A 19,650-nucleotide genomic window follows, 5' to 3' on the forward strand; every position below is an offset into this window, starting at 1 on the left:
TGCATCCAAAGATCACAGTGTAGGAAGGCTGGGCATTTTTTTTATACTTTTAGCCCTAAGCCCGTTTAGGGTATGTGGATAAATTGAGTATCTCATTCCTGTTGCCAATGTTTGGTGAACTAAATAAAAAATACATATGATACATTTATATACTCAAACCATTACATTATTCTTTATAATGCACTGTCTTGCCTGCATTGTGGCTCTTTTTTTTTTTTCCCTTTTACAGTCCTTCGATTCATCCGAAAACCAGTGAATGCACATCAAAAGGCATAGAAAAAATGTTGAAACCTATTAAGTAAATCCTCCAATGTCATTAAATTCTACAGGTAAATCAGTACGCTACCAGACAAAACAGGCAAATTCAAAAGAAATGTGTAGCCCAGGCTGTTAGCAAAACCGAGTCATACAGATAATATGCTGTGAGCACAAAATCTGATTCTTTTACAGCAATCACATTTTTTTCTGTATTTTAGCAAGGAACAGAACTCTGGAGGGAGCTATAAGCCTGCCATAAAGAAGAGCAGAGCTATGAGAAACAGATGGCCAAAGACAGGTTGAACAGATTTTATTTCTTTGAAACCAAGTGAATTATGTAAGCTACCTGATGGCTGTAGAATACTTTCCAGTATAAATGTAAATACTGGGTAAGAGGGCTTAGTGATGATGCTTAACATGTGAGCAATACAGTTGTTTACATTATATGTAATTCAGTGTACTTCATATAGCACATTCATTTCAATAATTAGTCACATACAACTGAAGATGCAGTCTCCTCTGTTTCATTAGCAGCATTAATAAATTCCATGTATTTTCTGTGTTCTTTCATTACCTTGCAGCTGTACATGCTGTAACAATCAATGCTTTTATCCTTTAAAAATGAAACATGAGAATCTCCTGACCTGTGTGGGAATGAGGTTTTTTCTTGCTCAGATCACAAGATTTTAGTACTAAGCCTCATATTTGGACTCAGCTTAGTCAATGTTTAAACACTTTACTCCAAGACAAGGCTAAACTAAGCCCATCTCTGAATGGGCTTAGACTCCCCATTTGACCTACAACTCCCATGGAGGCTAAACTTACTCATTTACCTAGATGCATGCCCCATCTCTGGAAGTGTTCAAAGACAGCTTGGATGGGACTTTGAGCAATCTGGTCTAGTGGAAGGTGTTCCTGCCCATGGCAGGAGGGTTGGAACTAGATGAGCTTTAAGGTCCTTTCTAACTCAAACCATTCTACGATTTGTGAACACTTCAAAGTATCCCAATTGGGGAAAAAAAAAGGATGTTCACATAAGTTCTATCGTGATACAGAAACAAGATGGCAACACATCCATTCTTTATCCAGAGGAATACAATCAATTAGGCAGTTTATGAGCATGCCTAAGACTTAAACTGATGGTTGCTACCAAAAAAAACAACCCACATATCAACCCCTGGCACATTACCCTGACATTTCTTTTGTATCAGCTCTAGCAGTAGTTTGACCACAGTAAGCTGGATCAGTTCATTCATCTAACTGACCTCTAAATTAAATAAATAAAAGATTAGTTTAAGTTGGATTAAACAGAAAACCACTAATTCTGGAGAGGGCAGGAATGAGCAGCAAGCAGGGAGGGCAGGGCTTTCCCTTGTTTCCAACAGCCATGGAAGGATTTATGCAAAATATGAAATCATAGGGAGAGGGGAGAGGGATACACAGCATACAGACACAATCATCATTATCACATCTTTTCAGAAACACATCCAGGAAAGGAGCATCTATGTGTGGGAACCAAAACTTTTACAAAATTGCCTACATAGCTTAAACAACTGCATAAAAGGAGGGCATATGGGAATTTTTTCTAGAATTGCTCTAGCATTTTATACTGGACAGGCATTAAACAAGCAAACATTTTAAAAAATACATAGAAACAGAAAAATATGTGGGAAAGGAAACTAAAATCAAGCATGGATTGAACATTAGGAAGCATTTCTTTATAGAGACAGTGGTCAAACACTGGAACAGGCTGTCTAGAGAGGTGCTAAGATGCCCCGAGCCTGTCCGTGTTTAAGAGGCATTTGGACAATGCCCTTAATAATGTGCTTTAACTTTTGGTCAGCCCTGGAGTAGTCAGGAAGTTGGACTAGATGATCGCTGTAGGTCCCTTCCAAATAAAAGTATTCTACTCCCTCTTCTCACCTCAGAGCCTTAATCATTGGGCTACACTCTGCTTCTAAAATGCTTTCCTTCTTGGCTGTGTAACAGCATAGATTGAATCTGAGGAAAGGATGCCCCAGCCACTCCCAAGTTTGGGCTGTTGCTGAGCAGAGAAGGAAGGAATGGGACTTGTCCTTTCCTGGGAAAGGAAAGATGCTTGTTTCAATCCCTTCAGGCAGAGGAAGATGTAGAATTCCTTTCTAGGCAGCTGGTTTAACTACTTAGTTTTCTTTAGTGTAGAGAAGTATTATCATCTTATGCAGTGGCCTCAATTTTAGCAGCAAGTGTTGCTCACTGGGGCATCAGTGCCCTTCAAAGAATTCATGCTCTGGCTATTAAACAGACAGAAAAGCAAGCACCTTAAGTCAGGGGGCAAGAGGATGTTCCTCCAGTCAGCATTTCCACTGCATGGCAGCTTTCCATGCTAAACATGTGGACTTCTTTGATTGTCTATCTCTTCCCACTGATTCTACAGATAGCTAAGTTCATTATTAATATCTTAACACTCTAATTTTCAGATATTGAAAACATTTAAACAGTTGTCTTACTTTTCAATGATCAAATACTGAAATCAATTAAACACATCACCCCATCAAAAGAACATCAACATGTGGAACAACTGCCCTTTAAGTTTTCTCTGGCCCTTCTTGTCTTTTCTCACCTCTTTTCTCTTCACTGTCCCTTCATAAAACCTTCTCTCTGAAGGAAACTTTATTTCTTAGATATCCAGGCATCTCCAACAATCTTTTGTGATGTCAGTATTTCATCCACACTCACTCCATCTCACTTCAAAACAGTTACAAAACACTTGCTTTCATGTCTAATCTTCTTTAAAAAATAATGGAAAACAGATTTAGTGCATGACTATATTACTTCACTGCATGACAAAGCTGAGACACTTTCTAGTATATGAAATGAGATATACAAACATGAGAGACAAGTAATCCCACCTAAATCTGATTGAAAGGAAGCAATCTGACAGACAGACGCAAGACTAAACTGCTGGTTTCCTAGAAGCCTGTTGGAGGCTGTTTCTCAGAAACTGTGACCAACTTAGGTAGATGTTATTGATCAGACTAATTTTAGAGCCTGATTCAAATGTCTCTAGAAATGTTCGCTCATAAATAGAATAAAGTGTCAGACAGCAGCACGGACAACTGAACTGCACATGGGACAATTCATGAATGGTCACAGATTACAAAACACAACAAGATACTGAAAATCAGTTGTAGTTTAAAATTATCAACTTCAAGTAACAGCAGTTCAAGTGCTGTTTCACATGTAGGTCAGTTATCCTTGTTAAGGTGTCCAGGAAGGAGGCAACACACAGAGGCATGATTCCATCACTATGCCTTTAATCCACCTGTACACTGATCAGGCTGTTACATTCATTGCACTGGGCACTAACACATACGTGAAAGATAACTCAACACTTTGTTATATCAGTGCTCCTAAGCACATGTAAGAAGATGATATAATCCAGCCTGAGTGACATTTTCTTTGCAGATACCATCTGTTGTGTTTCCATTAAAAAGATATTATATAACAAGATATTTAACCTTCTATACTTTATATTTAGTTATTCATGAAAGGACTTCTGACAGAACGCCTGTGAAACGAACAGAGAATAAACTGTGTTGATTAATGTTTGTACCTATGGAACATAATAATGCTAGACAATGTAGAAAAGAGTAATTTATGGGCTAGCAAACACTAGGTACTGCGAAGGACCCTAAACACAAGGCACAGGAAGCAAAGAAAGAAAAATGCCCTTGGTCAAAATAAAGAGCAACATTAGGAAGAACTTTAAAGTGTAACCATACATCAACATCTAAAGAAATTGAAGTGATGGCCTTTCACCAGAAAATGACTGATTAATCCTTTTTTGCCACTGTTAGCAGAGGCAAGCATCAGAAAGCTAATGACATAATTAAAAATTCAACAGAATAAAGGGAATAAGCACTTTTTTTTGAGCCCTTCTTGAACTACTGGTGTAAGATTTACACATCCTGGGGGTGACTCAAACATTGTACATGGTCACAACTATTTTGTCTTTAGAAGATTAATAGTACTTTGTTGAAATAATTTTATAAAATGTTGTAAATTGACAATTCATACAATTCAGATGTGTGTACCATCTGGAATCTTAAAAGAACTTACAGAAGGTCTTCTGCCTTTAAGGTTTTACAAGGTCTTCTCTCTCTATTGATCTCAGCAAGGCCAGTCAACTGCTTAAGTTCAGCACCCTGTCAAACTGGACCAATTGTACTTTCTACCGCCAAGAAGCTCCAACTGTGATAAACAGCATGATATACTGCATATTAAAGCCTTGACTGTGTACAAGCATCTACATCTCGCACAAACTGACCTTATATCAAGTTGTTCTATAAAGACGTATCTTCAAAGATCACAGAAAAGGAAAGCAACTATGATAAAACCAATACAACATGTTCCAAAAGTCTTGCAATTGTTGGTGCTTGCTTTTCACTTTCACCTTCAGTCCCTTCTGTAAGTTTGGTGGGATAACTTAAAAGGAGTCTTACAGACTGCATATATTAAGAAAGGCTGAATCTTTGGCTGTTTACTATACAGCAAAGAAAGACTTTGCTTGTTATGTCTGAGCTACTGAGACTACAGAAATTTTTTAGGACTCAAAAACACAAGTATTCCTCACGTCAGGTATTTGCCTGTCTATGAGGTTGAAGCCTGTAACACCTAGCATTTTCACAAATGAACTCATGCTAGGAAACCACATTAAACTGATCCTCTAACACTGTTGGGAACAGCAGCAGACTGCAGAATGCTTAGTTAAACTAAAGGAAGAGAAGCTTTTTCCAGATTGCTTAATCTCTTCAGCACAATTCAAACCCAGTTGGAACAACTACAGCATTTTTCAGTTAAACTGCATTTCTCTTTAACTGTTTTCAGTCACAAGGGAAGATTCTTTTCTTCTGTTTAGACAGCTGAAGGAGATGGGTTGTAACAGGGGAATCACAAACTGATACCTTTGTTTATAATGTAAATAAATAAAACTATCACAGATAGCTTTACAAAGCTCATATAAACAGAATACTAGAAAAATGCAAAGAAAAAGAGTTTAAATGCAGACTTAGAGGTGGATATGAAAAGCTAATTTTGATCATTTGAGTGGGATTTGTCTTACCTATTTTTAGACATCTGACACAGATGAGGTGGTTGCCCTGGCCTTTTTTGTACTCAGCAAAGGGCAAAAAGACCCCTTTTAGGAATGATTCACTGAACTTATTTTAGACATCAACTGCAGAAATGATAGAAACTACTTCCTGTAACTCCCTGAATCCTCCTCCCACCACCCCAATCCCACCTGTCAAGTCAGTCCAGGAAACTAATTAGGCACATATAGTGTAAACATCTGCTCAGTAAAGAGGATGGGACAGGGGGAACACAACGGGCACTCCACCCACACTATCACCACCCACCACACCATCTTACTTCAGTGCTCAGTTTGGGGTTTTTTAGTGGGGTTGGTTGGTTTGTTTGTTTTCTCCCCTCCATCCATTGTAAAACTGACATAAACAGAAGTAACAAAAGTATCACAATATTTCACACACATTCCAGAGGACAAAGCAGTAAAACTGATTCATCAGAGCACGATACTCCTCATTTCAATTACGATCTACAATATAAGCCATGAATTTCACTATGTGTATATATATATATGACTTACAGCTGATTTCCTCCTGCTATCACTGAAAAACTGAACAATGTTATAAAATGACACTTACAAACCTACTGCATAATAAAAAAATCAAACTGTTCAGTAGTCTAACCTGTCATTCTGGTTAGAGAGTTTATTTCCTAGATTTCAGTGACAGTAGCACTGATTGAGAAAAACAATCATCTTTATGACCTCAACTATTTCTGTTCTTGGCTTGATTTTTTCCTACCTATACGCTTCTGTGAATTGTTGTTACTTCCTTGTCTTACAGTTCTTCACCTTACTTTTCTCATCATTTCTCTTACCAAAACTTTGCTAGACACTTTTCCCATCTATTTTATCAGACAGAATGACTGTCTGTTAAATACTAAAACCAAGTATTAGCATTATGGCTTGGAACTAACTTCTCTAAAGAGATTAATTTAGACAAAAGAGTTACTTTTTGCAGAGAGATAGGTCACTTCCAGTACAAATGACAGTTCACAACATGGGAATCCGTGATTACACGTTTGGAGAGTCAAGTGTAAGTGAGAAGCCAATATAAAAATCATAGTTAAACCATGTATAGAACACAAAGTCATAACATTTGGATGCAAGGGGTGTTACCACACAGTGATTGTTTCATTGAACAACAGGCTTGCATAGTAAGTTCATTATAAAGACTAGAAAAAATGTAAGAGTACAACTACTGCAGGTTGCTTACCAATATCAATGTATTTTGGGTCCAAGGGAGTGCCAATAGAATTGCAGAGAACCAGCACATACTGTATGAAAATAAAAGCAAGTGTCATTACTACCGCATCTTTTGTAAATCAGGAAGTTGTATGAGGTTTTCTGTGAAAGTGTATCTCATAACCCACATTTCACACAATCTGACACTGGTCAGCAACAGAAAACAGAGGGACCACGACTGCAGTAAATATAAAGCAGCATAAGCATGAGAGTAATGAGGTATTTGCCAATTAGCACTATAAACAAAGCCAAGCACAGAACAGGGACATGACCAGCTGTCTGAAGCGAAGGAGCAAATCTATCGGACAAAATACATTACATGGGATGTACCACCAGCAGGTGGTACAGATGACACATGGGCGAGACAGCCAGTGTCTCATCCCCTGCTGAGCGAAGCACATGCTGCACTGCAGTGATTTACTAGCACGATACACCAGCAATTTCTTAGTGACTCAACTGTCGCATAGCTGTCCATGCAAATAGGTAATCTAATAAACTGCACCAGAGCCCCTCACTAGCTCCCAGAAGTTAGGCTACCGCAAGGGTCCTTCGCAGACCTTGATCTCCTTGAACCTCCAAGAACACTACAGTGTGGGAAGAATTGTGAAGAAAGCTATCCTCTACCCTGCAGTACTGCAGATACTACAAAACTAGTGAGTTTTGTTAGTTTAGCCCTTCTTGTAATCCTGCTTGGGAAGGCTTTGGTAGCACAGGTACCTCAGCTTAGTCTATTAAACTCAGGAAAATAAATAAAAATTGACCCACACACCAGTGCTTCATTGTCATTGCTAATGTATTTATTTTTCCAGATCTAAATTAAGGATTAAATAGCTTTATGATGATTGCACAAAGAAATAAGAATGTCTTGAATGAGAAATTAAGTAGCAACTTTTACTGTAAAGTCTACAGCAACTGTACAGCTTACCCCTTGAAACTGGCTGATTGATAGCTCTTTCATTACATGAGAAGGGCAGAATTTAGGTTTTCAGCTACTGTGAATGAACTTCATTCTTTCACTGAAAAAGTTCTGAGCAAGGATTTCTGTTCATTAATTAGCTTATTATTATTATTCTGTCTCTGCCACTAATAAAACCTTCTCAAAACCAGTATTTTTATTTCATGAGTTAAACATACCACCAGCATTTTCAAATTTATCTTTTCCAAAAACACATGTTGAGTCCCCACCTCTGCAGGAAACCACTTCTGGCTTTTAAAATTATTTAATTTTTGTTTCTGTTACGTTTATATTAATTCTTCTCTGGTAAATTATCCCAACATTCACTCTATAATCAATTTGTCTTTTATGCACTTTTTACTTATTTCTGAGGCTCTAACTCAGTAGATCAGAGACTGCCAAGGTCTGACGGAGTAATGATATTCGAGAGAGGCTGCGCAAATTAGATAGGGTGATGCCAGGTGCGGGAAGATCAAATCATTGTCTGATTTGATGAAAGCAGAAAGCTCAAACCTTGCTATGAGTATCAACAGTAAGTTCTTTGTAACTTACTCACGTTTACCTTTAAACAGTTCCTGAGTCTTTTTCCCCATCAGCTATTGCTGTACCTTTTGCCGTCTTGAAATCACAATTCTAATGACCAAAATCTATTGCAAAACAAATCTGTTTTTCAGAAAGCAACTCTAATGAACTGCTACTGAAAGGATAAGCTTGTTCACTTCATCTCCTAAAAGCTGACACACACCCCCCAGTGTTAATAATTACACTGGAGCCATTTCAAAAGAATTGAAAGATGCTCATTATCTGTAATTCTTAGATGCTAAAATGCTCAAGAAAGTTACACCATATCCCTCCACTGTTTGTTTCCTATTATAAAGAAAAATCCAGAAAAAAAATCTCATTTTATTGCACTCAACTTCACCAAATGGTTTTGGCCATGGGTACCAGATTTTCAAGCCATTATGACAGTACACCACCTATTGTGCAGTCAAGCAAAGCAGCAAAAAGCTTTTTTTTTTTACCGTTGCACCAATTGACTCGGTCTCATGTTCCTCCTTTGTAAGCAATATACAAGTGATATAGAAAGTAATTCAGAAGCAAACACGAGAAGAAAATCCATCACACAAACCAAACATACATTAACCAAATGGTATCATTTGTCACTCCATTTAAAATAAATAAACAAATGGAGTAAACAAACATATTTACCTAAAAATTTCACTTTTCCTGCCCCCCCATCATTTCTGACTGATTAAGTATTTGTTACATTCTGATGTTCTCCTGCTCTTATCTTGTCTTTGGAGAATCATTCTAAATATTTCTAAAGAAACATTAATTTGGAAGGCTGCAGTTTTCAGTAAGTTACTAATGGCGTTTAAATATATAGGAGTTATAGGCGTTAAAATATATAGGAGTTAAAATATATAGGCAGTTAATCAGTTCTGCACATTTTTGCCATGACTTTGTTGGGGTTCTTTGTTTTTAAACACTGAGTCCATTCCAGTGCCATTCTGTCAAATGACAACTGAATGACACAGAGACACATTCAGAAATTTGTATTTCATCTTATTCTGGGGTAAAGCACTTACATGTGGAACAGGGTGTTTCAAGTGAAAATTCAAACACTTTACCTGAGGTTGATTTTCATCTGCTCTAGTTGCTAAAACACAGAAGTCTCCATGAGTTGTTATGGAAATCAAGCCCTTGACATATTTCACATACTTCTCATTGTTCTTTGTGTCCCAGAAGACTACACAGTACTCTGGACGATCAGGTCGGGTATATGCATAAACAACCGTATTGGAGCAGTAACCCCACTGCCAAGAGAGACAATTTTGATAAAACCGATCAGAAGTCATAAGAATTCAATGATAAATTGTTCTCAACTATGAAACAAAGTGTTTATTCCATACACACAATCAGTATTCAATACTCTTTACTGTTCTGGTGATGAACTGATTTACTAGAAGTATGTGAACACAGTTCTGGTAACAAGTTATTTGCATAGTATTAAACTGGCAAAAGAAGTCTTCCTATCACCAGAATAGCCTATTGCAATCAGAATTGAAGGATCAACCTCAAAATGAAACAATATCTCACTTTCCCTTGTTTCTTCCTTGTTCAGCAGGTACACCGAAATACCCACTGTGATGATGGTTTTTGCCATGAAAATGTTTGCTCTATGACTGTTGATTTGAAAACTCAAAGTTCATTTCCCAAGGGGAGTAAAATAAACAAACTGCAATTCCTGAAGCAGACAAAAATAACCAATTATACTAAAGCAATATGATAATTCACATCACATCTTCCATATTAACAACATGAGAAAATTCCTCCCTTCTGCCCAGAAGAATGTAACTATCCATGTAACAGGTACGAGAAAGGGCAAAAGAAGAAATGGAGTATTCAAGACCTTTCAGCAACCTGGTGTGGTGGAAAGTGTCTATGCCCATAGCAGAGGGGTTGGAACTAGGTGATCTTTAAGGTACCTTCTAACCCAAACGATTCTGTGATTCTAAGAAAACCCATGAAGATGTATTTTATTGCATTCAACTAATTTAAATTACAGAAATTAGTAACGAAGACCTTTTCTAACAAGCAAATTCAGAAAACATCTCAGAAAAGAGGTGAAGCTGACCAATAAAGGAGATATAAAGCAAACCACTCAAGGATGATGATACAATTATAGAAAAACTACTAGAATTCACTGCACCAGCATTTACTAGAGAGAGCAGAAAGCTTGCTAGAGAGCTGGCCAAGAAGGGTACCCACACTCTACAGGGAATGAAACTGAGACAATATATTATTAGCAAAAGAACTTTTAGAATAGATCTATAAACTGAATGGTAATAAAATATCAGAACCCAAACGTTATTTCTCAAGTAGAGTTCAAACATAATGCTGTGGAAGATATCCAGAGGAACAGGAGTAGGCAGATGTAAAATCATTGTGATTTTTGGAATCAGTAAATCCAGCTGTTACACAACACATTGGACAGTCATCATTCATTTATTACTGTCATTTACTACCTTTCAGAAAGGCCACAGGCATGTCAATGAAGATGACCTAATTGATAAAACTGACCTGGATTTTGAAGAAAATCAAGTTCATTTTGGATACAGGAATCAAAATAGAGGGTTGTAAAAAACTGCCCTTATTCCATTTAGAGCACTATCCACTGGATCCTTCCCAGAGATGCAAACTGGAACTTACACTACTATGAATATTCAAAATGTATGAGTAAGTTATGAGGTAACAAGTCAGTAAACTGTAAATCATGTTTGTCAAATCTAAAACTGATTTCAAAAAGTGGCAAAGGACCCTAGAATGCTGGATGATGAGGATATAAAGTGAAATCCAGTGTAGATTTGAACAAGGTAATACACACCCAAAGAGATGCAACTAGAGGTATAGATTCCAATTTAGTATTACAACTCCAAAAAGATTCCATGTAAACTATGGATAGCTTAAAAAAGGTCAGCTCCATGCATAGTTTTTACTGTCATATTAATTTAGAACCCCTTTCTCTTATTATGATAATACCTGAAAAATACAGGAAACGGGATTATTCAGGAGATGGATAATGTGACACTAACACTTCATCTCCAGGTCATTAATTTCAATCCAGCCAAAGTTAATGACAGCTTTGAATCACTACCATTTAATGACTGTAACCTTTTAGAATATCTAGTTACTGATGTAATCAGAAAGAACATAGCAGTAGTAATGTGGGTTATTTATTGAAGGACAACACATATCATTCACCATAAAAATATTTAACATTGAAACTGAGTATACTACCAACAGATTAAGAGTTTGTTTGCTGCAGAAATAAATTCATTTGAGCACATCTTTTTCCACTTTAAGTATGCAAAAGGGAACAAAAACAAAAAAAGGAGCTTACACATGCAGTTTCTAAAACTAAGGTTTCAAAATATTACTCATTTGCAAACTGTGCCAGATCTTGAAACACACATAGTCTCATAGATACTGACGAGTTCAAGAAAAAGCGATAGGCCTGTGCTCCAGCTGTTACACATTTCCCAGAATAAACATTAGGTAGCATTTCCTGCAAGACTAATTTCCAGCTCAAATTTCCAAAGTCTTTTCCAGCAGATTTACAACAAGCTATCTGAGATTGCTTCCTAGCAGACTGGTGTATATAACTCCCCGACCAATGATTTTTCACAACTAAGTGGAACAATACATGTCATTATAGCTGCAGTATGTTCCTCACATTACATTCTGTCTCTTTAATCACAGCGGTTACACGTGGATAATTAAAGAACATATAATGTAGCAGGGAAAAAAAAAAAAAGAATACAATACTGTATACTGGACAGTAATTGCTTTTTTTTAATTAAACTGTAAATTTCAGTTAAATAATCCTAACTCTAAACAAAAAAACCCCACTAAATGAACAAAAACCCTAAGAGGTAGACAAGATAAAAACATGATTCAGAATTAGTTGAATTCACACTTTTTTAAAGTATATTGGGAATTGATATATAAGAAGGAAATATGCCTATCAGGTTGTGTTTGTTTCTACTGTTCAGGTTTCTAAACAACTCTCCTGGTATTATGAAAATAAAATCATACATTCATTGTAAAAGCAATGGCTAAAGTCATTCCACCACCAAGAGACCCACATTCCACTAAAACTTCCAAGTCAGTACTGCTGATCAAGCAGTAATCATAAGTTTGGTGCTGATTTATATATTAGAGAAAACTACTTTTCCAGCACACTCAGAAAGATAATAACAGGAAACTTATTAATACAATTAAGTACCACGTTACTATGTACCTTGTAATCAGGACGAATGTTTGCAAAGTATATGTAAGAATCAACAGCCAGTGCAATTTTCAGTCCACTTCCCTCCCAAGACAAGGCAGAGATCTGTTTGCCAGGTACTTTCAGTGTGCGCAAATGCTTGTGTAAAACAAGGAAAGGGAAAGATTTGGTATTTATCATAGGAAAACACTCTAAAATACATTAACAACAGTTTTGATAGTTGATGAAAATCAAACACAGATCCTCTTTACAGTACCCTGTAATGACTCTCCAAATACAATACACATGCAAACAAACAGATATTTAACATGCATTTCCATAAAGTGTTCATCTCAGTTTTTTTTCTTTTTCAGAGAGAAAGAAAAACGAGAACTCAGTGATAGTTCAAACTTACAAAAATAAGTAAGAGATGGAGAAGGACAATATAAACAGTTTTTCCTCAGTTTGGTAACTTGAATCACCTTTATAATTTCAATCGCTACTAAAATATACACAACAATAGCACCGCTACCTGACATGCCCCAGTTGATGTACAACATCCTTAACTGATGGTTTAAAGAAAAAAAAAAAAAAATAGCTAGTCTATGTCAAGAACATGCAATGAATTATTTGTATAGGTACACAATTTGTAGTGAGGCAAAGGGCATTTTCCTCTTTACTCCCTTTCAAAAAAAGTCTAAGAAAGGCAGTTTGATTTTCATTTCCAATTTAAGAGCTAGCAAAGAAACAGACTTTTCATTTTTTTTTGTATCTTTATTTTGCTGTAGAATTTGAAGTTGACTGAAGGAAACAATTGAAAAAGAAGTTTTCAAGAACTGTAACCTTAGTCCCACAGAGCACTTGTTTCTGGGAAGCTTTTTGTTTGCAAATAATATGGACGTATGAATAAAGGATACATTCATCTATTATTAACTGTCAGATTTTTTACTTTAAAATATACAGCATTTTACTGAGCAGATGACTGATGCTTACACTTAGATCTAACTTGCCTTTTGAGGGCACAACTTTGTGCCTAAATAAACTGTTCTCAATGAACTGGCACAGTGTAGTACCTATTTCATGCCTTTGATGAGATGCAAATACCAAGTCCACATACTGATCACACACTATTCACAGAAGATATAGTCATCCAAAACACCAAGCCTGTACTTGAATATGAGAACTAGGACAAAACAATTCTAAAATCTAACAGATTTACTTCTAAATAGTAGATACAGCATCTGGAACACCTGTTTCAGTCAATTTGAAGGACATTAGCAACCTGAGACATAACATTATTGCCAAAACCTTTAGTTCTATTTAATACTTTCGACTAAGGAAACCCCTGTAGATGATGACCACTTACTGCTAAGTCTGAACTCAGAGTTGGGCGTTCAAAGTTAACACTATACATATAACATCATTTAGTGTTTTATGAGATGTACTCGGATTTTCATGCTGACCACTAACTTGCTGTTCTAAAAGGGAACCTGATCCTGTGTCATCTTTCCAGATCCTGCCATCTTTCCAGGGTATCAGGCAGATACCCTAGATACCTTAAGAGCACATTAAACACACTAAACACCTACATTTTGGCATCCAGATTCCACCAGTAATGAACACATAGACAAATCATACCATGATTAAAAAAAAAAACATTGAAGTTATATGTTAAATTTTTTTACCTCACCAAACGGAGTATAGAACTGTACAATGTTTACATCTTTATCTTGAGAAGTTGTTTTTAGGGAGCCTGCCACCGCCAATACACTTCCACAGTGGTTCCACTGGATACATACCACATTCATACCAGTGTCAATCAAAACAGGATCTAGTTTTTAAGAAATAAAGAATATAAACACAAGTCAACATTTTGAGTCAAGAGCAGCCCATTAATTAGCACCACATATTTGGTACCTACTATGGTCATTCTCATCTCTCATTATCTGGCATCTTCCATTGTCATAACAGACAGCAAGACAAGGACAATCTGGTTCAATGTAGCCCTCTGTGCCATGATACCAATGTATTCCAGCAATGCTGACTGCTCCAGTTAAGTTCACCAAACAACTCAGTTTCATTTTCACCTAAACAAGAATCATTAATTATTTAAACAACATGCTATTTAGAAGAACAATTTACATCTGTACTGATACATTGCAAAAGAATAAATACGTATGCAAATCTTTTTCCTGTCCCAAGAAAACTTTGCACATTCTCAAAATTTTAAGTGTGAAAAACTTCCTTATTTGAAGCCAGATCAGAGGTATGAAAACATGTATTTTAACTACAAAGAAGAACTTTAATATAGGCATTTTCACTCGTCGGTTTTGAGTTACTTTTCAAAGAAAACAAAGGAAAAAAAAACAAAAACCAAACAAACAAAACTCCACCACCACAAACACGCATATGCATGCACACAAGAACCCTGCTGGAACTTTGCAAAAAGATACAAATAATTTAAACCAATCCTGACCACAAGATTTCATTAAAAAGGAAACTTTTTGTCAGCTTTTTCTTCATAAAAGTCATTTGAATAGTACATAAAAATAACTGGAAAAATAGGTGTTCAAATTAGAACAACAATTAAGTAAGTTTACTTTTGTAATAATTAGCCCTGGATGCATGGTAACACAGAAAAAGTTTTTTTCTGAAAGATAAGAGTGCACCTGGATCACTTCAAGGAGGGCTACCAGGTAAGTTACAGAAGAGAGGGTAAGGGTTGGCACACACAACCATACATAGTGTTGGGGGGGAGGGACAACAACTTACTTCAAAGAATTTCAATAATCTACAGCACATGGTAGAAACACCATGACTAGAGCAGTGGGAAGAAAGAATGGTAGAGTGAGGAGTTAAAGAAGGAAAGGGCAGAAGGGGAATGAGAAGGGGAGAAGGGGAATGAGAAGGGGAGAAGGGGAACGGGAAATTCACCATAAGAGGGATCTAAGAATTAACATGGTTCTTTGGAACATTGCTCATTTCAAAGTCTGTATTTTACTTCCATTTTGCATTTTGTCATAGCATTATAGTATATTCCAGTACTCCAAATAAGTAGATAAAAATAAATAAGCAAGCCAAAGTTGTAGGAATGAAAAACTCGCTCACTACTGGGTGTTCTCTGAAGCATGTAACATTCCTTATGTAATAAAGAATGACAGCAGCAATGGAAAACACTGCTTTATTCTAACTACTGCTTTATACTACACTAGTGCTTTTAACATAAGCTTCATTTAATTAATATCACACGTGTTTTCATATTTTCAATAACTGTTGCAAGGCAAAAAGGCATTAGTTTATGTGATATTTATTTAGCTACCAAGAAAGAAATATTTACATTAAAACACTGCTGCTGCATAGATCTTGAATGAAAACTTTCTGAACAAGATCTTGTCCAGTTCTCAGTACTGAAGTCTACCAACTATGAAGTCCACCAGCTAAACAAACAAACATGAAATACATTAAGAGAAGGTAAGTTTTTGTAAGTTGTTTAGTAAGTTAAGTAAACCTGTTATTATACCACCATGAACTTACAATAAAATTTCCCTGATTGTCATAAATATGAATCTCTCCATTTGACATTCCAAAGAGTAAAATTTTGCTATCGGAGGACCAGGCCACGTGGCACAGGTGGGTACCTTTCAAATCTTTTCCCCAAATGCGATTGCCTGTAACAGAACATTGATTGCACTTAATAAACATGACAAAAAGTTAAAAATAGGATGCAAGTTACCAACATAAAAACTAAAATAGCTAAAGAAATTCAAAGCAACAATTAGAAAGTAACTATTAATCTTATTTATCTAGAGAAAGAGCCACTGTGTACCTAATACTGAAAACAAAAGCTATGTAACACCACAACAAATAGTAAAGCTTAAATTTTACCATCCACTGATCCAACAATCACAGCTCCATCTTCATACACAATACAAATCTTTTTTCCATCAGCATTCCAGCTCATACTTCGAACAACAGATTTATTTCTATTGTTAATCATCTCTTCGTACCAAGCACCTATTAGTAGTGAATGAAAAACTGAGTTATACTTCTGACTTGATAATCCTCTAGTGGATACAAGATACTGAATCCAAAGAGTAAAATTACTCTCATTTTAAAATATATGCAAATAGGATGGTAATGACATTTCTTAGCCATATGAATTTCTGAAGTTGTTAAAAAAATAAATACATAGTGGATATGTATTATAAAACATACAGTATAATAAAAATGTAATACAGACACAGAAAAAGTTTATCAAAGTTACCAAGCAATCAAACTATGTGTTCAATGAAATGGAGAAACCTGAGAATGGTCTGCTTAGAAGTATACATGAGAAGGTGGGTTATATATGACTCTACATTGTAATTTATAACAAATAGAAAGCTACAGAAGTAGTAAGTTTTAGAAAGGAATTAAAGTTGTTCTGCCCTTTCAGTAAAACTCTAGCAAGACAACTCCATAGTGTCCCCAGACTACACAGATATAACTACTGTGAAACTCAGTGTTAAGATTGTGAGCTACTTATTTCCAAAAAGAACCTGACAAATGAGGAATGGAAGAGGGGAGCCAAAGTCCAAGAGGGGCCCTACAGGAAAAGATCTGTCCTTACGTAATTTCAGAACTGACAAGAACACACTAGGAAACAGGGAACAACCATCAATGACATCAATATATATTAAGTAATATACTGATACTTTTCCAAACTAAGAGATGATTTATGTGACAGTAGCCACCACATATCAGGCAGAAAGATTAATCAAGTGATATTCTTTATTCCTAAAATGAGAAGCTGAGCTGAGATTTTGTTTCCATTTTTCATTAAACAAAAATCCCCAAGAGAAAAACCCTTTCTGTTCTTCTTTCCCACATGTGTTGGAAAGTGGTTAATTTCACTGTGAGGTTTGTTGGATTTCAACTGAATTTAACCATACCAAAAAAAGTACATGTACATATGAAAAGATCAAGAAAAATAAAAGCCAATTAAAGCAACACACGGATTAGTCATATTAGTCTTCTTCTTTAATTACATATTTTTAAAGGTTGCTTTTATGAAAGTATATAATTGACTTTTCATCAGGGTTGCTTAGTTCTTGTAGTTCTACCACCAATACTTCTGTGCTTGGTCCACTTTTAGAACTCTTTAAATACTAGATTACCCAGAACAGAACCTATACAAACAAGCACTGCTTCTTTTTTTGTTCAATATACTGTTTTCCTCCAAGGGAATAAAGTAACAGAGAAGGAAACAAGAAATTTAGAGCAGTTTACAAAGCACATGACTAAAAATTTGTATCTTCTCCTGAGGTATCTCTGCAGGACCACCACCCTTCTATATGTGACTATACTATGAAAAATGTTGACAAGTATTACAATAAAAACTTGGAAATTGTTTAAAATCTATTTTGAGCTTTGCAGTCTGCAAAATAAAAAGTCAGGGAAAGAATTTTTTTTAATTGCTGGAAAACAAAAAGGAAAAAGAAAGAACAAAAAAAAAGATAAAAGAAAAAAAAAGATTTCTCACAACATAAAATAATATCCCATCTTAGATTTATCCTGTAGAGTACCTTTATACAGCATCCACACAATGATAAGTCCATTTTGATCACTCGTAGTCAGTTTTTGATACTGTTCATTCCATGTCACCACTTGCACAGAACCTAGAAAACGATACAGGTTTTTTATTTGCACCATTTAAGTAAGTTAATAAAACCCACCACATCCAACTTGATCAACCCGGAGCTTTTCAGATATTTGCACTGCTGACTCTAATTTAGTTTTGGGCATTCTTTCTGTATCTCTCATTTCTTCTTTCAAAATCCTGCTAAACAGCTACTTTTGCTTCTATATTCACCCACTTGACTAAAATCCTCTCCAAATTCTGCCCAGAATATTGCTTCAATATGTGAAACCCAAATCATAGTTTTGCAGTTTCTGACCACCTCTGACAGGTTAGTCTGGGAAGCCAACAAAACTTTACTGTCATAAGAAGTTTTAGTTTTCTCTTCCCCATAGTATGTTAATCCTCAGTAATGCTGCACTTTTAAAACAAAATCTCCCTCACAATTACCAGAAAGAGCACTCTACACACAATTCCTTCAGACTCTCAGGTCTCATATAGATCCTACTCACAAATATCTGACCTGACACATCTTCAAACAGTGGCTTCTAAGCAGCATCCGATTTCAACACTGGATATGAACTTGCCTACTGCAAGCACCACATTCCCTCACGCCCTCACTGCTAGTCATCCATTTCCTCTGCATCCTCTCCATTTTTCAGACTTTTAGTCATGAACTTTATCAAGAGATACAATGAAAGATACCCTAAATGTCATGAATTTGTGAAGGTAACAGTAATCAATTTCAGAATTTAAATCATCCATTCAAAATATCCACTGAATAAATTCTTTTTCTTTTTGATCATATTTAACCAGGCTTCTAAAATAATTTGACTGTTGGCAGGTTTCAACTGCACATTCTCATGAAAAGGCCACTTCTTCAAATAATGTAAGGATTTTAGCATTCTCTTCATATCCCATTGTCCACAGATGATGATCATTTAACATTTCTTTCACAAGACTTTAATGCTTCCCTGCGTTCAGTTTTTGCTTTCACACATATCCTTCTCTGGACTGTTTTCTACCCTCTAAACTTTGTCTGTATATGGGAGCTGTCCCCGGCCCATGGCAGAGGGCTTGGAACTTGGTCAAGAAAGCTTTAAACCAGATATGTTGAGGGAGGGGGGCTTAGATCCATCCCAACACTCCCAGTCGGTTGCCAGCACCTGTAATAAGTGTTTGGAGCAATGTAGAGATATTTCAGCTGCTCCAACCATTGAGTCGGCCTCATTTAGAGTCCAGCTCAGATGTCTCTATACAAACGCCCGTAGTATGGGAAACAAACAAGAGGAATTGGAGATGTGTGCAAGGCTACAGGGATACGATGTCATCGGTATCACAGAAACATGGTGGGATGATTCCTGTGATTGGAGTGTTGGAATGGAAGGTTACCGGCTCTTTAGGAAAGACAGGCCAGGCAGACAGGGAGGGGGAGTTGCTATTTATGTCAGTGATAGGCTGGAGAGTATGGAACTCTGTCTGGGGATAGGTGAGGAGGTAACAGAGAGCTTATGGATCAGGGTCAAAGGAAGAACAGCGATAGGGGACATTACTGTGGGGATCTGTTACAGGCTGCCTGACCAGGAGGAATCTGTGGATGAAGCACCCTACAGACAGATAAGAGCAGCCTCACGTTCGCATGCCCTTGTCCTGATATCTGTTGGAGGGACGGAACAGCC

General features: G+C 36.5%; 1 protein-coding gene across 1 annotated transcript; it reads right to left on the reverse strand.

Moving 5' to 3' along the window:
* Positions 1-15,852: 15,852 nt before the first annotated feature.
* Positions 15,853-18,011, reverse strand: LOC104410921 (WD repeat-containing protein 35-like; the record flags this gene model as incomplete). The annotated part of the gene is made up of 3 exons (XM_010021221.1): positions 15,853-16,022; positions 16,240-16,368; positions 17,919-18,011. Coding segments are annotated over 3 exons (392 nt in total), but the record flags the coding sequence as incomplete, so codon positions are not given.
* Positions 18,012-19,650: the final 1,639 nt, after the last annotated feature.

The sequence above is a fragment of the Nestor notabilis genome, unplaced genomic scaffold, assembly GCF_000696875.1.
Source record: "Nestor notabilis isolate BGI_N333 unplaced genomic scaffold, ASM69687v1 scaffold1059, whole genome shotgun sequence".
Lineage (NCBI taxonomy): Eukaryota > Metazoa > Chordata > Aves > Psittaciformes > Psittacidae > Nestor > Nestor notabilis.